The following is an 18,641-nucleotide window of genomic DNA, read 5'->3' on the forward strand; positions in this document are numbered from 1 at the left end:
GTAGTAGTGCCACCGTCTATACTGCCTTGCAGTTGCACGGTTGTACATTTGCAGTTGTACATTTGCCAGATCCCTTACATGGACATAGATAGTAGTCTTTATATTTATGCAAAGGGAAGTCGCACAGATTTCTTAAAAAAATTTAGATTTCATATTTTGATCCAGCATCTCAATATGCATAGAGCACCAACCTTACATACGTGTTCATTTTGCTTAATTAAATTAAATGTAAATTGATTAATTTAATAAGAAAAAAATTAATTAATTAAATGTTTGTTTTTATTTAAATGTAATTTGGCCTACAGTTTGTCTTGTGTTGTGTTCGTATGGAATGAAAACCCTCGTAGCCATAAGGGCAGGTGTGTGAGAAGCACCTGGCTAATCTCTTTCCTGCTCTCCTCCAGGGGGTGACCGTGGTGCCTCGGCCACACCCTGTAGACCGCAGCCCCACCTGGACGGGGATCGGCCTCGTCAACGTCCCCGAGGGCGCCTTCCTGGAGTTCTCCGTGGACAACATCCCCCACTCCATGGAGTATGACCTCATCATACGCTACGAGCCCCAGGTAACGGAGGTTGGGCCTGTGCTGGAGCGAGCAGTTGGTCTCAGCCCGTTGCCAAGAGTCAACATCTGATTTTACTATCTAGCAGCTAGCATGCCTTCAACCCGAGAGGAGTCCGGTCAGACTTTATTCGTACAGACAATTTGTACATACAGAGAATCTCTATAGGCTATGTCTATGATATGATATAATCTATGATATAATATATTATATAATCTATAATAGTCACAAAGAAAAGAAAACAGTGGAGTATGACACCAAAGTTTAGAGTCTGAAGCCTATTCATTTCTTTATTTGTGCTTTTAGCCACACCCCAGCTGATGGTATGAAATATGAAAAACTGGTGTAGATGCTAGCAGTTGGGGGCTAGGGAAGTGTTCTCTCAGTGATATGTATAAAGGTTACATAATTTGTAGAGCACTTGAAAGGGTGAATACAACCTCATTACACCAGGCGATAAATTATGTTCTTATCTTGGTGGCTGTGACCTTTAGCTTCCAGACCAGTGGGAGGAGGTGCTGATGACGTTGATGCGGCCGGGGCCCATCACGGCAGACAGCCGCTGTGCCAACACCATGCCTGATGATGACAACCAGATGATCTCCCTCCACCCAGGCTCCCGGTAAAATACCTCCCCCCGCACCACCCGCAAAAGACCCAATCCTCTTCAGTGCAATTGCGTATTTTTCTGGGTGTGCGTGATTGTGTCTTAGTGTGTGCATGTATCTGTCTTTCTGCACATCTGTGCCTCAGTCTGTTTGTGTCTGGTGTGTTTGACTTAGTGATGACTATACACACTGTGTATACAATCACATGGTCACAGCTGTATACCTCCAGTGTCCTCACAGTATAAACTACAAATGCGTGCCAATGCTAACATGTCCTAATGTTGTCTCCACAGCTACGTGGTCCTTCCCAGGCCAGTGTGTTTTGAAACTGGTCTGAACTACACCATCCGTCTCAGCCTCCCCCTGTACTCTGCTCTCAGTGACGTCCAGTCTCCCTACACACTCATAGACTCGGTGAGTGGAAAAAGCATCGTGCCAAAAGGTGAAATGCTCAAAGCCGGGTTCGTACGGTCGTGAAAAACCTGGAAAAGTCATGGAAATCTAAAATGCAATTTCCAGGCCCTGGAAAAGTTATGGAATATATATCTTTCTTTGAAGATTTGGAAATATATCTAAATTTGCGTTGAATGTAATTACTAATTAATCCAAGCATAAAGAAATAAAACTAAATTGGCACGTAACCGGCGCGGTATTTGGGTGGCGTGTGAGAAGGGATTTCAGGCTGTGATTACAGGCCCGCCCACGAGCCCTCCGGTGCACCGAGGTGCCAACAATCCAGGGAAGTGCAGCTTCAATAATACATGGCTTTATAAGGATAAGTACCAATTGTGGCTGGCAAGAGACACTGACCTAAAACGTGCTAGATGTAAGGTGTGCTGTAAAACGTTCGATATCGATTATGGGCGAGGCTGCGCTTGTTGGCCACGTGAAGGGGGAAAAAGCACGAGACGGCAGCCGCTACTGCTAGCTAGCACCGCAATTGCCGTTGGTGAGTTTATGAACGCCGGTGTATCAAATACATCCAGCGATGCTACTGCAGCTTCAACAATGAAGAAACAGACAACTTTGGACGTTTCAACAAAAAACGAAGTCCTCAAAGCAGAGATTATGTGGGCATTAAAAAGCATGAATTCGCTCTACTCAGTCAAGTCATCCGAGGACCAGGGGAGCCGGAATTGGGGGGGGCAACGACCCCCTGCCCCCTCCCCCCACTTTTACCCTCTTTCCACATTTTTTTAAAGTCAGGAATCCCTGCATCCCTGCTAATGCCCCTATATTGCAACACTTACGGTAAAAAGACATTTCAATCTTTCCCGTCCACTCTAAGAAATTAGGTCAAATAAAGCACGCAGACATAAATCAGGAATTATACCGCTACCCCATGGGCAGGCAGCAGAAAGAGTGGGATTTCAAAACTGAATACAACGTATCACTTAAGCACTCAAGCTCAACACAGAACGCTACATTGAGACTGCCTAACTGCAACAAAGTAAAAAGATGGGGCGGACACGTGTCTTCAATAACATGCTTTATTGTATTAAAACCACAAATACAGGCATACGGAGCTGCCCTCTGGTGCGCTCTTATAGCACTATACACTACACCCCTGCACACGCATATATATCATTGTTGCCCCCCCACACACACACACACACTTCTGAAATGATTCCGGCGTGCCCGCCAAGGACACGAGCCGTCTTTGCAGCCATGTTCCCGTACAGCCAGAGATTGCAGCAACATTTGCCTGCGGTGAGAGAAGGTGTGCATATGTCTGCACATTTGGGCTTGCTCCATATTTTAAGAGGCTGTTAAAGTGTCCCAACAAATGGCATATGTAGTGCTATTTGATGAGAGTCTAAACCACCATTTGCCGTCTAAAGAAATGGATTTACATATGAGGCTGTCAGTGTCATCACCAGATTACCAAAATAAGATCCCCAGAACTTCAGCAAACCGTCCTTACTTACCCCATTTCTATGGTAAGACAGGTCCCACATAAAAGCCAAGAATATGACAGAGCACACTCCCATATCTGTTCTTGGGGAGAACTGGATCCCCCTCAGAGCACAGGTTCATCTAAATCGACCAGACAGACCGAGGTTCTTGTTTATGCTACATACAGTAAACACTCGACTCTACAATAAACTCGACAGTCCATGTCCCTCTCTGTCCTTGTCATTCAGTCTGCTTTCTTCCTGTTGCTCTGTTCTGGGGCATTCTGTATGTTTTGGAAGTTGACTGGGTTGTCGGGGATGAATGGTGTCAAATTACCCATTAAATTTACAACCCTTAAGTCGTTTCAGGACTCGGGGACATTTATTTGCCATTTCATTCCATGCATCTGCGCACATGAAATGAAACGAAACATCGTTTCCCCCAGCCCACAAGAGTGCAACACAAAGACAAAAACACATATCCAAACTACAAGAACACATATGTCCAACATATCCACAAAAAAAAAAATTCACTGTCCAAGAGAGTGAACGCCAGGATGACTGTTGGAACTGCCGGTCTGCATGGGCTAGCAGTTAGCTTAGCCTGCCCCGCTTCCGCGTCCTGTCAGACCACCCTTGGTGTTTCCTCCTTGGACACTGCTCCAGGCAGGGCCGAGATCCCTGGGCCCACCGGACGCAGCAGACCAGTCTCCCCCAGCCAGACACCTTCGACACACCTGCCCGCACTCCACACGACGACACCAAAAACACAATCAACGTTAGGTGAGGCCGCCGCCAGACCACCCTCAGTGTTATCGTAACTGCCAGCTTGCATGGGTTAGCAGTTAGCTTAGCCTGCCCTGCTTCCGCATCCTGTGAGATCACCCTAGGTGTTTCCTCCTCGGGCACAGCTCCAGGCAGGGCTGTGGTCCCTGGGCCCACAGGACGCAGCTGACCGGGCTCTCCCAGCCGATCCAACAGCCGATCCAGCGCCAGCTCTCCCAGCCATCAAATAAAGACAAAAACTTAGATGCAGACATGGGCAAAATAAGATGTGTCATGGACATTTGATGGGAATTTCAGCTGGTCAAATGGATTTGATTGAATTCCTAGATGTAGCGCCCATCATGTTGATATGAGGTTAAGATTTACAGTTCTTTGGTCCCATGTTGTTCATCATTTGAACTTCATCCACTCTGTCCTTCACAGCTTTTGAACTAGATTGATAAAAAAAAGACCAATGCGGATGTCCTACAAAAACAGAAAGATCCAAACATTTGTAAATATTGACACCTCTACAAATCAAAAATACTCTATCACCAAAACGTAAGTCTGTGACACCATTACTGTCTTATCAAGCCTTTACACTGTGACACCTACACCTTCAGTTGGATACATGGAACAGCATCGGTTGTGGCTAGCATCCTCACTGTTTTATCTCGCCACATAGATTGTCCTGATGCCCCACTGTAAGAACCTGGAGATCTTCACGGGCTCGGAGGGCGGCGATGCCATCACCAACAGTGCCTGGGAAACCTTCCAGCGCTACCGGTGTCTGGAGAACAGCCAGAGTGTGGTGAAGACCCCCATGACCGACATCTGCCGCAACTACATCTTCAGTGTCTCTGCACTGCTGCACCAGGGTGCCAAAGGTACGTTCCTCCACCCAAAATGGAATAGAATAGAATAGAAATAGGCAGAAAACAGAGGAGGAGGGTTGAGGTGGAGGTGGAAGTAGAGAGGAAGCTCGCCCTCCCATATAGAGACCCAGCAGTAATTGTTCTAAGAAGCATGACGGCATTTATTTCCACTGCCGACCTGCCAGTCGCACTGTCAGTCATCCTCATGTCTGTTCCCCCTTCCCCACATTCCACCGCCGCCCTTCACTGTTTCTGTTGTTGCTGTTTCCATCCGACTCCCACCTTCCTCATTTTCCCCTCCTGTTATTCCTGTCGTCGCCTACGATCGAAAAGCCCCGCCGCCTTCCTGTGTGTTTACTGCATGGCGGGGGCTTTAAGCTGTTTCCGAAGGATGTCATTCATCGACGCTTACACCACGTCTGCCCCCCCCCCCATTCCCGCTTCTCCTCCTCCTCTTTCTTTCACCTTCGTGTCTGGGCGCGTGCTGGGCCTGAGGCTGGATTTTAGCGCTCCGCCGTGTTCATCCTCACGTTCTACCTCTGCAGACTCAGGCAGAGGTCCAGGCCTGGATATGCCTGGGAGGGAAGTGTGCCTTTTGATTTTTTTTTTTATTGTGTGTGTGTGTGTGTGTGTGTGTGGTGTTGATAGCAGACGGCATAATAGAATAGAATTTAGATGAGTATATATAACAAAGACCAGTGCAAAACAGGTCATAGACTACAGCAGTGGTGCCCAGCCCTGCTCCTGGAGAGCTCCCCTCCTGTCGGTTTTCAGCCCAACCCTGATTTAACACATCTGATTCAATTGATGAAGGTATTGGGCAGTAGGTAATTAGTAGAATCAGGTGTGTTAAATTAGGGTTGGAGTGAAAAACGGCAGGATGGTAGCTCTCCAGGAGCAGGGTTGGGCACCACTGGACTACAGAATAGAATACAATAGACTACAGAATAGATTAGAATAGAATTTAGGTTAGTATATATAACAAAGACCAGCACAAAACAGGTCATAGACTACAGAATAGAATAGAATAGAATAGAGAATAGAATAGGATGTTTGTAGTCTGTCAGTGACAACAGTGGTTAAAATCATGATGACTTCCTAAGTAAAGAAATCAGATCATTAGAATTTATTGTAATTGTTTTATTATGGGAGCGAAAATTTGCATAGAGGGGCATCCAGGTAGCGTGGCGATCTATTCTGTTGCCTACCAACCCGGGGCTTGCCAGTTCGAATCCCGTGTTCCCTTTGGCTTGGTCGGGCGTCCCTACAGACACAATTGGCCGTGTTTGCGGGTGGGACGCCGGATGTGGGTATGTGTCCTGGTCACTGCATTAGCGCCTCCTCTGGTCGGTCGGGGCGCCTGTTCGGGGGGAGGGGGAACTGGGGGAAATAGCGTGAACCTCCCACGTGCTGCATCCCCCTGGTGAAACTCCTCACTGTCAGGTGAAAGGAAGCGGCTGGCGACTCCACATGTATCGGAGGAGACGTGGTAGTCTGCAGCCCTCCCTGGATCGGCAGGGGGGGTGGAGCAGCGACCGGGACGGCTTGGAAGAGTGGGGTAATTGAACAGGTACAATTGGGGAAAAAAGGGGGGGAACCCCCCCCAAAAAAAATTATATGTAGAGGAGATGTTTTCCTAGGTGAAAAGGGGAAGTAAGGATTGAGACGGTGCAACAGAACAGCCTAGAAAGTGAAATGTGTGCCAGCACTCAAGACTCATTTTTTAAACAATAATCATGTCCAGATTCACAGTTATTGCAGCCAGATATATCATGGTGGCTATCCTGTCACTGCTGACCCCTGATCTGATGTGTCTGTAGACGGCTGTGTGCTCGGAAGGATGTTTTTAAGGACGGCGTTACCAGTAAAGATGTGTTCATGTCCGTGCCTGCTTAACAGGAAGTCCCTCTGGGGCCTGTTTAGGTTAATAAAAGGCGCAGAACACACATACCTAAATTACAATACATTCAAGAACACGTGAGTATGAGGGTGTATGGTTACTGACACAGCTTTTTCCATACTTATACACCTAGAATATACGACAAATGTACACGTACATACACACACTCACTCACACACGAATACAGACGCACACAGACAAAACACTTGTTCACACTTGCTTCTGACAACCCTCTGCCTAAAGTGACCCATCAGATCACACAGACGTCCTCCTCTGCCTCGGCTTTCCATACAGCGTCTTCCTCACCACACGTCACATGACGGGTCCAGGGCTCTGCTGTGCACTTGGAGGAGTGGGAGGGGAATAGATGTCACTCATGTGATCATAGGGCTCTGTAACGAAGCAAGGAGCTTTATATGTCATCACACCTGACAGAATGTAGACCTCATAAACTGCCAGAGTTATTGTTTGATGCACACCTAGTGGCTGGGTTTATACCTCGACAGACAGACAGACAGACAGGCAGGCAGGCAGGCAGGACCAGTCAACTAAAGGGTCCGACCCGTTAGCCAAGGGCTAATGTGTGTACTTATTTGTGTAGGTTACACTACCCTCCTCTTTCGGGAAACGCTTCCGATGGCCCCATGGTCTCACCATCCCACTTCTGACACCGATGCAGCGAATTCAGGGGGGCAGCCTGGGTACTGCCACAGCTGGGACGCGAAGCCATATCTCCTGCACCACAGGCGACAACGTTAACCAGTCGACTAAAGGGACGTCCCTTTAGTCGACTGGTTAATGTTGTCGCCTGTGTCGCCTGTGTTATTAAAAACAAGCCACACCTTCAGGTGTGGCTTGTTTTTAATCTCCTCCAGGCTCCGTACTTCCTTCCGCCATTCAACTCGTTTCCATTTTGTTGGTAATGCCAGCGCTTAGGCCTCCAAATAAGTCAACCGTTATTTCAGGTTCTCAGTCAGTAAAATTGCAATAATTCTTCCACTTCTTCTTCTTCTTCTTCAGTCGCTTCTTAAACTCTTCCGCCATTTTTCCTCAAAACTAAACTAAATGCTGGCCCTTTATATGCAAAGCAGGCACTTGGGGGTGTGTCAGTAAATTATGGGCGTGGTCAGAGGGCTCGCGCACACGTGCACAATTGATGATGATGATGGAGATGTATGAGGGGAAAAAACATGTGGGAACGGATGTACACAGGGTTTTATGAATCTGATGAAAAGACTGTGTGCGTGTTTCCTATTTTGTGTGTACACATACGTAGTTCTACACCTAAATATAGAGTTTTATACATTTGGCCCCTGGCGTCTTTATGGATGCTAACCTTTAATAACACGCATGATAATTATATCACATCCTGGATGCTGGTATGAGTACCGTTGCACTCTTTAATTGCAGGTTTGTCCCTGGTGGTTTTACAATGGATTACGATTAAGAAACTGTATAAACACTTTTAGTCACATTAACCCCCACCCTGTCATGCAAATCCTCAAAACATCTGTCTTTGCTTTGCTCCCTGACTAAGTCTCTCTATTGTGGCTCCATTTCCCAGTATGCCAGTGTGACCCCCAGGGTTCCCTCAGCACCGTGTGTGACCCCAATGGTGGGCAGTGCCAGTGCCGTCCCTATGTGGTGGGCAGGAACTGTGACAGATGTGCCCCAGCCACCTTCAACTTTGGACCCAATGGCTGCAGATGTATGCTAAATTAATATATATATATACATACATACACACACACACACATATTCATTCATAAATACATACACACTTACATTTAGGATGAAAAAACCATGACGTTAAGTTTGTCAGTCGGGATTTTGCTGTAAAAGTTATAATGCTTTGCAAACATCGGACTTATTTGTGTGTGTGCACACATACAAACACACCTGTTTGGCTCACTGTCCAGCTCTTTGTATTCATGTCTGTGTGTACCTGCCTCTGTCTGACCACGCAGCCTGTGAGTGTGACCCCCAGGGTTCAGAAAACCCCTTCTGCCACGAGGTCACCGGTCAGTGTTCGTGCGTTCCCAGGGCATACGGGCGTCAGTGTGACCGCTGCCTGCCGGGACACTGGGGTTTCCCCAACTGTCGGCGCTGCACCTGCAATGGCCACATCGAGGAGTGTGACCCTCACACAGGACAGTGCCTGGGCTGCCGCGAGCACACCACAGGACACAACTGTGAAAGGTTGGTCAGACGGAGAGACTGAAATGAAACAAAATCTTAAGTTTTGTCAAAGTAACTTTACATGCCTTTTCTATATAGTGAAAATATAAACTTATGAACGGGTTAGAAAAGGGTTTCCCTATTAAACATGGACACTTCATGGGAAGATGTGTTTCATCTGAGATGCTGTGTTGTGGTGCTGCGCCTTCTTATTCTTTGTCCTTCTATTTCTGGTCTTTGTAATTCACTGTGGATGAGTGTGAGTTGAATAATTCAACATTTACTGGGTGTCCGGGTAGCGTGGCGGTCTGTTCTGTTGCCTACCAACACGGAGATCGCCGGTTCGAAACCCCATGTTACCTCCGGCTTGGTCGGGCATCCCTACAAGACACAATTGGCCGTGTCTGTGGGTGGGAAGCCGGATGTGGGTGTCCCGGTCGCTGCACTAGCGCCTCTTCTGGTTGGTCGGAGCACCTGTTTGGGGGGGGGGACTGGGGGGGAATAGCGTGATCCTCCCACGCGCTACATCCCCCTGGTGAAACTCCTCACTGTCAGGTGTCTAGCGACTCCACATGTATTGGAGGAGGCATGTGGTAGTCCTCAGCCCTTCTCGGATCGGCAGAGGGGGTGGAGCAGTGATCGGGACGGCTATGAAGAGTGGGGTCATTGGCCGGGTATAGTTGGGGAGAAAAAAGCATTTACATAAATCTTAGTCTTCCTTGGAAGAAATAGGAAAAGTACAGACACAGAGTAAGGATGCAGAACTCTCAAAAAACATGTCTGTTCCTCTCTGAAAGTATGTGAAAATCATTCCCTTTAGGAGTATAAAGATGTAATATTATGTTCTGGAGATAAAGTCTTGAAATGCCTCCTCACACTCACCTCCTAGGTGTCTGGATGGTTACTATGGTGACCCTGTGCTGGGTTCTGGGGACCACTGTCGTCCGTGCATGTGCCCCGATGGCCCCGGGAGCGGGCGGCAGTTCGCTGGGAGCTGCTACCGCGGCCTGGACTCCTACCAGGTGTTCTGCGTGTGCAGCCCCGGATACAGAGGTAAGCCCAATCCTTCGATTACACTAATACTGGGATCACACTTGATCCACGAAGGCCTCGCTGCTGCCAGAAATTACACGCAGCCCTATGCAAGGATGCAGGGGCTGACACACAGTGAGATGACACAGCCCTGTGATGCATTATAAAGGTATGAATAGGATTAGTTTGGTGCATGCAAAGCTCGCATCAGACCTGCGTGGCTTGCTTTGTCCTCCGGAGGAAGCTCACTCACCTCAAATGAGAGACTGTCACTGCTGCGTTATTGTGCTGTAGATGTGTTGCGTTGTGATTGGTACAGTTTTTTTCTGCTAGTTTTGGGGATGATTCATTGATAAAAATGTTCTGTTGGTGAATATAAGTGAAGAAAATGAATTATTTCTTTTAGTACTACAAATTTAGTTGCTAGTACAACGACCGAAAGACATGCCTGGTAATTTCCACCACAGTGCATCCAGCCATAAATGCATTACAACTTCAGGTGTGATGGCAGCATGCAACAAGCAGCTCCTAACATTTACACAACACACAGTTAAATTTCCCCATCGTGGGCATAATTGCACATCTTGTGGCGTTGCCCTGTTCAAACTTGTTGCACCCGGGGAAGCAGTTGGATGCTGCGTAAAAAAGCCTTGTGATTTTCTGTCACGCAAACAGCATGGTGGTGTGTGGCGTGTGATGTGCGATTATGTTCGACAGGACATGTGTAATTACTGCAGGAAACGGGTGGTATGCTATGTAGACGGTCCTGAAATGATAAAGGTCATGCAGCTGGATGAGTAGGTGTTGACATATGTTACCACAGTGGATAAGAACAACATGGCGGCGATGTGGCAAAGCTGTAATTCATGCTTCTTCATCTTAGTTGGTCATACACTCTTATTCCTCCCCTCCTCTACCCTGTCCTTTCTCATCTCTCCCTCTATAAATCTTTTATTCTTCTCACCTCGACTCCTAAGGACAGGATGTGTTGCTGTTAAGCCCACTAAGACAAATTTGTAATTTGTGATAATGGGCTCGACAAATAAAATGGACTCTGTTGAACCCCTACAGGTGCTAGGTGCGATGAGTGCACCCCGGGCTACTATGGAAATCCTAACGAGGTCGGAGGTCAGTGCCAGCCCTGCCAGTGCAACAACAACATCGACATGCAGGACCCCGGCTCGTGCGACGCCAACACGGGCGAGTGTCTCAAATGCCTGTATCACACCGAGGGCCACGGCTGCCAAGACTGCAAGCTGGGATATTATGGAGACGCTCTCGTGCAGAACTGCAGAAGTGGGTCTACTGGGTTTACTATGTACATATCGTGTTTTATCGTAGACAACCATCAAAAACCACCACCAAAAATCCATTACCCTTCTTAGAGACTTGTTTCTCAGGCATCTTGGTGGCGTGGCGGTCTATTCCATTGCCTACCAACACGGGGATCGCCGGTTTGAATCCCCGTGTTACCTCCGGCTTGGTTGGGCGTCCCTACAGACAAAATTGGCCGTGTCTGTGGGTGGGAAGCCGGATGTGGGTATGTGTCCTGGTCACTGCACTAGGGCCTACTCTGGTCGGTCGGGGCGCCTGTTCAGGGGGAAGGGGGAACTGGGGGGAATAGCATGATCCTCCCATGCGCTACGTCCCCCTTGCGAAACTCCTCATTGTCAGGTGAAAAGAAGCAGCTGGCGACTCCACGTGTATCGGAGGAAGCATGTGGTAGTCTGCAGCCCTCCCCAGATCGGCAGAGGGGGTGACGCAGCAACCGGGACGGCTTGGAAAAGTGGAGTAATTGGCCAGATACGATTGGGGAGGGAAAAAAAAGGGGGGAATCCAAGACAAAACCATAAAAAAAGTGTCTCCTGCCTAGAAAAAGAAATATTTTCTCTCTTGAAAATACCCCCTCTCTTGAAATTACCCCCTAATAACTGAACACATAACCTTCCACATTACTTTTGCCATCAAAATAGCCACATAGTTTCGTTAATGTTTGAAGTGCTGCATTTCAAATGGCAACACATCCTACTCTTTCAGAGTGTGTGTGCAACCACCTGGGCACCAACCAGGACAGCTGCCCGTCGGCGGGCGACTGCCATTGTGATCGGCCCAGTGGGCAGTGCCGCTGCCTCCCCAACGTGGTGGGGCAGAACTGTGACCAGTGTGCCCCCGACACCTGGAACATGGCTAGCCAGAGGGGCTGCGAGCCCTGTGACTGTGACCCCAGCCACTCCTTTGGGCCATCCTGTAATGAGGTGAGCTTTGTTAAAAATACACCTGACGGTTAGAAAAATGGTATGAAAACCAAAAAGTCTCGAGGTCAGTCCCCATGTTAAGGAACTCATTTGGGCCATTTAAAGGCGGATCGTGACCCCGATTCTGCCATGATGACTGTTTTTCGAGATTATGGAGAGTCTGTATGGTCTGCACAAAATAGGGCAGGTCGCAAAGGATGGGTGACAGACATTATCTTGTCGAGGGCAAGGTTTTAAGACTCAAGTCGCTCGCCTCCTGATTGAGCCTTTGACCAGTCTGAGCCGTCATGACCATCAAACATGTTTGATGGTCACGGCTGCGGTCTAGACAGGCCTCTATTCACATGTAGAGGCTTGGAGTTTCGTCAGCTAAATCCTTGAAAAGTAAACACGTTTTATCAGGCTCGTGTTTCCTCTCAAGAACGAGAGAAGCAATATTTCCAAACAGGAAGCAATATCCGCACAAAAGACGCTGCTTTTGCAACACCTCATCCTTTAGGATGGAGAGCTTCTCTTAATGTCATGGACTGTTGTGACTACATCTATTTGTGGCTCAGCAGTTTCATAAATCCCCTTATTTCTATTTGAGGGGTATTTAAAGGTATTATTGTTGCCCTTTGGCCCACAGATAAGTGGCCAGTGCTCCTGTATGCCAGGCTTTGGAGGCAGAACGTGCAGGGAATGCAGAGAGTTGTTCTGGGGAGACCCTGAAGTCAGATGTCATGGTGAGTTATGTGTGTTTGTGTTTGTGTGGGTGTGTGTGTTTCCTTTCCTGTGAGCATATATTTTATGCAAAGATAAACACAGATGCACAGCTCTCCCCACAAGATGTCTTTCTGGAGTGGAGATCAGATGGACCCTGTGATAACATAGTGTAGACTGTATTTAAAGTAAATGCGCCGGGAATTCTCTCAGGCTCCGCAGCGGCTTGTGGGAACCGTGACGCACATTACACACAACATACATTTTATCTTAAGAGTCTTGTCTTATCAGCACTGCGTCACCTCCTCTTCCTTCACCCCTTTGTCGTGGGAACATGGCTGGAGAGGTTTCAGCTGTGGTGGACAAACTTCCCAGTGTCCCTGGCGAGCCGCTGTGCACTGCAGTATTAAATCCAGATGTGCTCCTTCACCTGCTGGTGTGTTTCCATGGTGAACAGATGGGGGATCTGTCTGAGCCTCCCAATATCCCACCGTGCCCCACAATGCACCTTTTGTTGTGGGGAGGCTGCTCTGGATGTGCAGCCGGTGTCCGGCATAGTGCCTGCGTACAAAAAAGGACCTTCTGTTCTTTCCTCAAGGCCAATGGCAGCCAAGTGGAGAGGCGTGCTGAATTATTTGTAAGGTCACATTCAGCTACTGCAGTCGTCTCAGGGGTACTGCGTACTCCAGACTGTCTGAGATAGCAGAGCGAGACTGAGGGGAAAGACTGAGGAAAATGTGGTGTGAATAATGGGAGGGATCATTCCTGCAACATCTGTGGCTTAGCCTACATTTACAAGAAAAAAGTTGTGCTGAATCTCTCCCACTGTGAACAGCCTTGCTCACAGGCCACTCAGGGCTCTATCTAGGGCTCAGCTCACATCAGCAAATCAAGCCTGTTGACTAGAAACACCAAACACAATGAAATCAGTGGAACAGTTATACCATCTTCTCCTTCTTCACGAATGACTGCAAACCATGCTGCATGTCTTTTGTGTAGCAATTTTAAGTTCTAGCAGAGCACAAGTGTACAAAATTGGATGATATGGCGATCGGGTAATGTAGTGGTCTATTCTGTTGCCTACCAACATGGGGATCGCTGGTTCGAATCCCTGTGTTACTTCCAGCTTGGTCGGGCGTCCCTACAGACACAATTGGCCGTGTCTGCGGGTGGGAAGCCAGATGTGGATATGTGTCCTGGTCGCTGCACTAGCGCCTCCTCTGGTCGGTTGGGGTGCCTGTTCTGGGGGGAGGGGGGACTGGGGGGAATAGCGCGATCCTCCCACGTGCTACGTCCCCCTGGTGAAACTCCTCACTGTCAGGTGAAAAGAAGCGGCTGGCGACTCCACATGTATCGCAGACAGCATGTGTTAGTCTGCAGCCCTCCCTGGATCGGCAGGGGGGGTGGAACAGTGACCGGAATGACTCGGAAGAATGGGGTAAAAGGATGCTATGACACTGGTAAAATGAAAGCTTCCTTCATTTTGGACTCCTCTGTGTAGACCGCTGCGCCTTCAGCGGTCTACACAGTCGAAGCAGTTTTGCTATCAGTCTACAGCACGAATTTGCATGTCAAAGGTCACCAAAGTTGAACTCTCTACAAAGACATTCCTCAAATTTATTTCATCCGCGGAGGTGAATCCACCCAGAGACAATTCCAAGGGGGGTTGGAGTTGCTCACTTACTTTCCTTGTTAGCAACCTCGTGTTCATAAGCCCGCTTCCTCTTATCTTTAGGAGGACTAATTGGAGATGAACATATGTGACTGACAGTACTCTGGTATTGACTGAATCTTATCAAAAGGATGTAATTGTTCAGCTGTATTAAACCTTTCCACGAGCCAGAGAACGCACTGGACCCAAATCTGTAACCCTGACTATAGGGACGAGTGTTTCCCACAATACTGTCATGCTGTCTCCCATCACGAAGCGCCATAACCCAGGACGGTTTGTGTTTTCTGGATAAACAAGGAGGCGCCCGACGAGACAGAAACCCAGACTGTTTGCTTGGAGGGGCAGGACAGAACAGGAAGACCCCCAGCAGACTCGCTGATATCAGGTTTCCCCCCTCTCCTCATGCCCATCTCGGTCAGGCGCTGTTAAACAACCAAACACTGGAGTAAACTACCCTTAAGTGGGCGGGTTTGGTTCGACTGTGCTTGTATGTTCAGAGGTTTTCCTTCGCTCTCGTTAATGTTGTCCTAAAGCAGAACAACTGAAGATCATACCGACAGTGTTCGGTACTTAACTGACAGTATGTAAATTATCTTCCATTTCAGCCGAATACATTGAGGACAAGTCGACCGGTCAAGTGTCACTCTTTCTCAACAACTGCTCGCTCCCTGTTCATGTTATCACTCATATTCAGAAGTGGGAGCTGCCCAGCACAGCCGCAGTCTTTCTGCTATTGGCATCCAAGTGCCTTGCTTAAGGGAACCCTGACACTGGTTGTTATTCAGTGTCCTCACCCAGATTTTCTCCAGGTAATCCAACAGACAACCCTGCGGTCACAAGACAACTTGAAGGTTACCATCGCTGAGGTAGTCGGTACAGACTACATGCTGGGCCTCTGTCCCATCAGACAGTACTGACTCTGTTTGATTCCACTGGATATGATTTTATATTTTGGATCTTTGGGGTTAAAAGCTCCGTGTTTGTCTTCTTGTTCGACATTGCTGTGTATTTGTCCGTCGAACATTGAATCTCGGTTCCACACCATTAGAGGTGACGTGTGTGTCGGGACAGCAAGGATGTAGCCTCCGTCCACCCCCCGGCTGTCCATCAGATAGAAGCCAGATGGGAGCTGTATGTTGCAAAAGCGCAGGAATTCTCCCTCCTCCCTGCCCCGGCGGTTAGCCATACATAATCTCATCTGCGCCTTAATGCACAACAGCTGCGTTGATCGCCAAGGGGAGGACAGTCTCCACGCCATCCATGGGACTCTGGATAGTCTGGATACTTAGGATTACTGTAAAGTGTTGGCACTGTAAGATTTCTGGAAAGGCATCTTCCATATTCTCTTTTAGCTGTTTTACATCATCCTTCAACACGTTTTCTTTGTACATGGTGCATTTTTCCTTACCACTGCTATTCTGAAATTCACTTAGTAATGACTGTTACCTTATCCCATCCTAGCCTCCTGTAAAACTTAAGAAGGCCGCTGTGACTGATTAACTTGAATCAGTCTGATTAACTTAAATGGATCGCTGAAAAGGTGAACACACTATAAAACAACTCACTGTTGGACAGCGCACCTTTGCTACTTGGCATCCCTCCCCATTCTCCACGGTCACACCTAACAAAATATTTTGATGTTTATTCAATGTTAATCTGTCCATTTAATTTTCTTCTCCCACTGCAAGTAGTTTCCATTTCCCAGGCTGATCATTTAAACCCTCCAAAAAACGACCATCAGAGCAAAACCACTCGTTTCAAACGAGAGACAAATGAGATGACCCCCCCCCCCCCGGTGCAAATATAACATGGTCGGCTGCACCACGGCTGACTGACAGGAAACAGAGTTCAACTTTGTCTTTTGGGGGAACGTCCGGGTAGCGTAGTGGTCTATTCTGTTGCTTACCAACACAGGAATCATCGGTTCGAATCCCCATGTTACCTTTGGCTTGGTCGGGCGTCCCGACAGACACAATTGGCCGTGTCTGTGGGTGGGAAGCCGGATGTGGGTATGTGTCCTGGTCGCTGCACTAGCGCCTCCTCTGATCGGTCGGGGGCACCTGTTCAGGGAGGATGCGGAACTGAGGGGAATAGTGTGATCCTCCCTACAGGTTTTTTTATATATATGATTTTTTTTTTGACTGACTGTTCTTGACCCAACATACTTCTAAAAGGAAATTCCTGTGTGTCTATTCCATTATGCATAGTCAAGGTCACATGAAACACATGACCGGTCAGAAAAATGATGTGAAATCTGAATGAAATGTAGGCTATAGACCTGAAATATTGAATTATAGCATACTGTCATACTTCAACATGCCAGTATAAAGTGACAGCTGAGCTGACTTGATGATGTAAAGCCAATAGTTTTACAACTGATTTTTTTGTCCTTTGAAAGACTATAATATCAAAAAGTCGTGGCTGAGACTATGTGCATGATGATACTGTACTACTCTTTTTTTGGGGGGAGGTTTCCACCCCCTTTTCCTCCACAGTTGTACTTGGCCAATTACCCCACTCTTCTGATCCGTCCCGGTCGCTGCTCCGCCCCCTCTGCTGATCTGGGGAGTATTGCAGATTACCGCATGCCTCCTCCGATACATGTGGAGTCGCCAGCCGCTTCGTTTCACCTGACAGTAAGGAGTTTCGCCAAGGGGACGAAGCGCATGGGAGGATCGCGATATTCCCCCGCAGTTCCCCCTCCCCCCTGAACTAGCGCCCCGACCAACCAGAGGAGGCGCTAGTGCAGCAACCAGGACACATACCCGCATCCAGCTTCCCACCCGCAGACAAGGCCAATTGTGTCTGTAGGGACGCCCGACTAAGCCGGAGGTAACACGGGGATTCAAACCGGCGAGCCCCGTGTTGCTAGGCAACGGAATAGACCGCTACGCTACACAGACGCCCGTGATACTGCACTATTTATTCTACTTGTTAAAAATGTATTGCAGCAAGATTACGTGCGCAGTAAAACTAGAATAGCTGTGTGCGTGACCATGATTCATGTGCATGCATATCAATGAGGGGGGCCACACACGTCATGTTCCCACAGGGCCTCGAACCCCCCTGTGACGGCCCTGTTTTCATCTATACAGCCCGCCAATAAGCCAAAAGCAAAACCAAATAAAAACCAGCCTACCCAAGACCATTTGATTTCATGTAACATTTCCCTTGCTCAAGTGTGTCAACTTTGTTGTCGGGACGTTGTGTAAAGAGCAAACAAAGATAAGACAATAAGCCCCCCGACACACAACACACATTCCACACCTGGCCACCTTCGTTTCATCTCACGTGTGGAAAGCTCTTCTGCATTACAAACAGAGAGCCAGCTTTAGGGGAGGGTGGGGAGGGGGGCGTTCAGGTGGGGCATTGAGGCCCTTTTGGGGTGAGGCAGGGGTCTGCTGATACTGGCGAGTGAAGCTGTCTGTAACTTTAGCAGTCAACAAACACCTTGAGAGAGACACAATAAAAGGGGAACAAACCGTCACCACGAGTTCCCCAGAGGTCACATTCACCACATATCTGCTGCACACTCACACTCACTGGAGCATCCACAGCATCTCCTCGAGCCGTATGTGTGTGTGTGTGTGTGTGTGTGTGTGTGTGTGTGTGTGTGTGTGTGTGTGTGTGTGTGTGTGTGTGTGTGTGTGTGTGTGTGTGTCTTTCTTTGTATTTGTGTGTGTGTGTGTGTGTGTATCTTTCTTTGTATTTGTGGGTGTGAGTGTGTATCTTTCTCTGTATTTGTGTGTGTGTGTGTCTTTGTCTTTCTCTGTATTTGTGTGTGTGTGTCTGTGTGTGTGTGTGTTTGCCTTCCTCTGTGTATTTGTGTGTGTCTTTCTCTGTATATGTGTATGTGTGTGTCTTTCTCTGTATTTGTGTGTGTGTGTGTCTTTGTCTTTTCCTGTATGTGTTTGTGTGTGTCCTGTGTGTGTGTGTTGTTGTCTTTCTCTGTTTTTTGTGTGTGTATGTGTCTTTCTCTGTATTTGTGTGTGTCTTTGTCTGTATTTGTGTGTGTTTGTCTTTCTGTGTGTGTGTGTGTGTGTGTGTGTCTTTCTCTGTATTTGTGTGTGTGTGTGTGTGTGTGTGTGCGTGTGTGTCTGTCTGTCTGTCTGCAGGACAAAGCCAGGATTAAGTTTTCATTTCCCCTCTCATTCTGCACCCTTCGAGGCGAGTGAAGAACGAGTAAGCAAACATTACAG

The 18,641-nt window shown here is 48.0% G+C and overlaps 1 protein-coding gene across 2 annotated transcripts in view; it reads left to right on the forward strand.

Moving 5' to 3' along the window:
* lamb1a (laminin, beta 1a) overlaps positions 1 to 18,641 on the forward strand; it is a 59,830-nt gene that overhangs the window by 29,499 nt on the left and 11,690 nt on the right. For both annotated transcript variants that reach the window (XM_056281218.1, XM_056281219.1), the window contains 10 exons: positions 405 to 563; positions 1,055 to 1,182; positions 1,462 to 1,582; positions 4,514 to 4,715; positions 8,168 to 8,311; positions 8,571 to 8,802; positions 9,671 to 9,834; positions 10,885 to 11,109; positions 11,851 to 12,068; positions 12,697 to 12,793. In XM_056281218.1, the coding sequence (XP_056137193.1) occupies positions 405 to 563; positions 1,055 to 1,182; positions 1,462 to 1,582; positions 4,514 to 4,715; positions 8,168 to 8,311; positions 8,571 to 8,802; positions 9,671 to 9,834; positions 10,885 to 11,109; positions 11,851 to 12,068; positions 12,697 to 12,793 (1,690 nt within the window). The remainder of the gene's footprint in view (positions 1 to 404; positions 564 to 1,054; positions 1,183 to 1,461; positions 1,583 to 4,513; positions 4,716 to 8,167; positions 8,312 to 8,570; positions 8,803 to 9,670; positions 9,835 to 10,884; positions 11,110 to 11,850; positions 12,069 to 12,696; positions 12,794 to 18,641) is intronic.

Source organism: Lampris incognitus, chromosome 6 (genome assembly GCF_029633865.1).
Source record: "Lampris incognitus isolate fLamInc1 chromosome 6, fLamInc1.hap2, whole genome shotgun sequence".
Classification (NCBI taxonomy): Eukaryota; Metazoa; Chordata; class Actinopteri; order Lampriformes; family Lampridae; genus Lampris; species Lampris incognitus.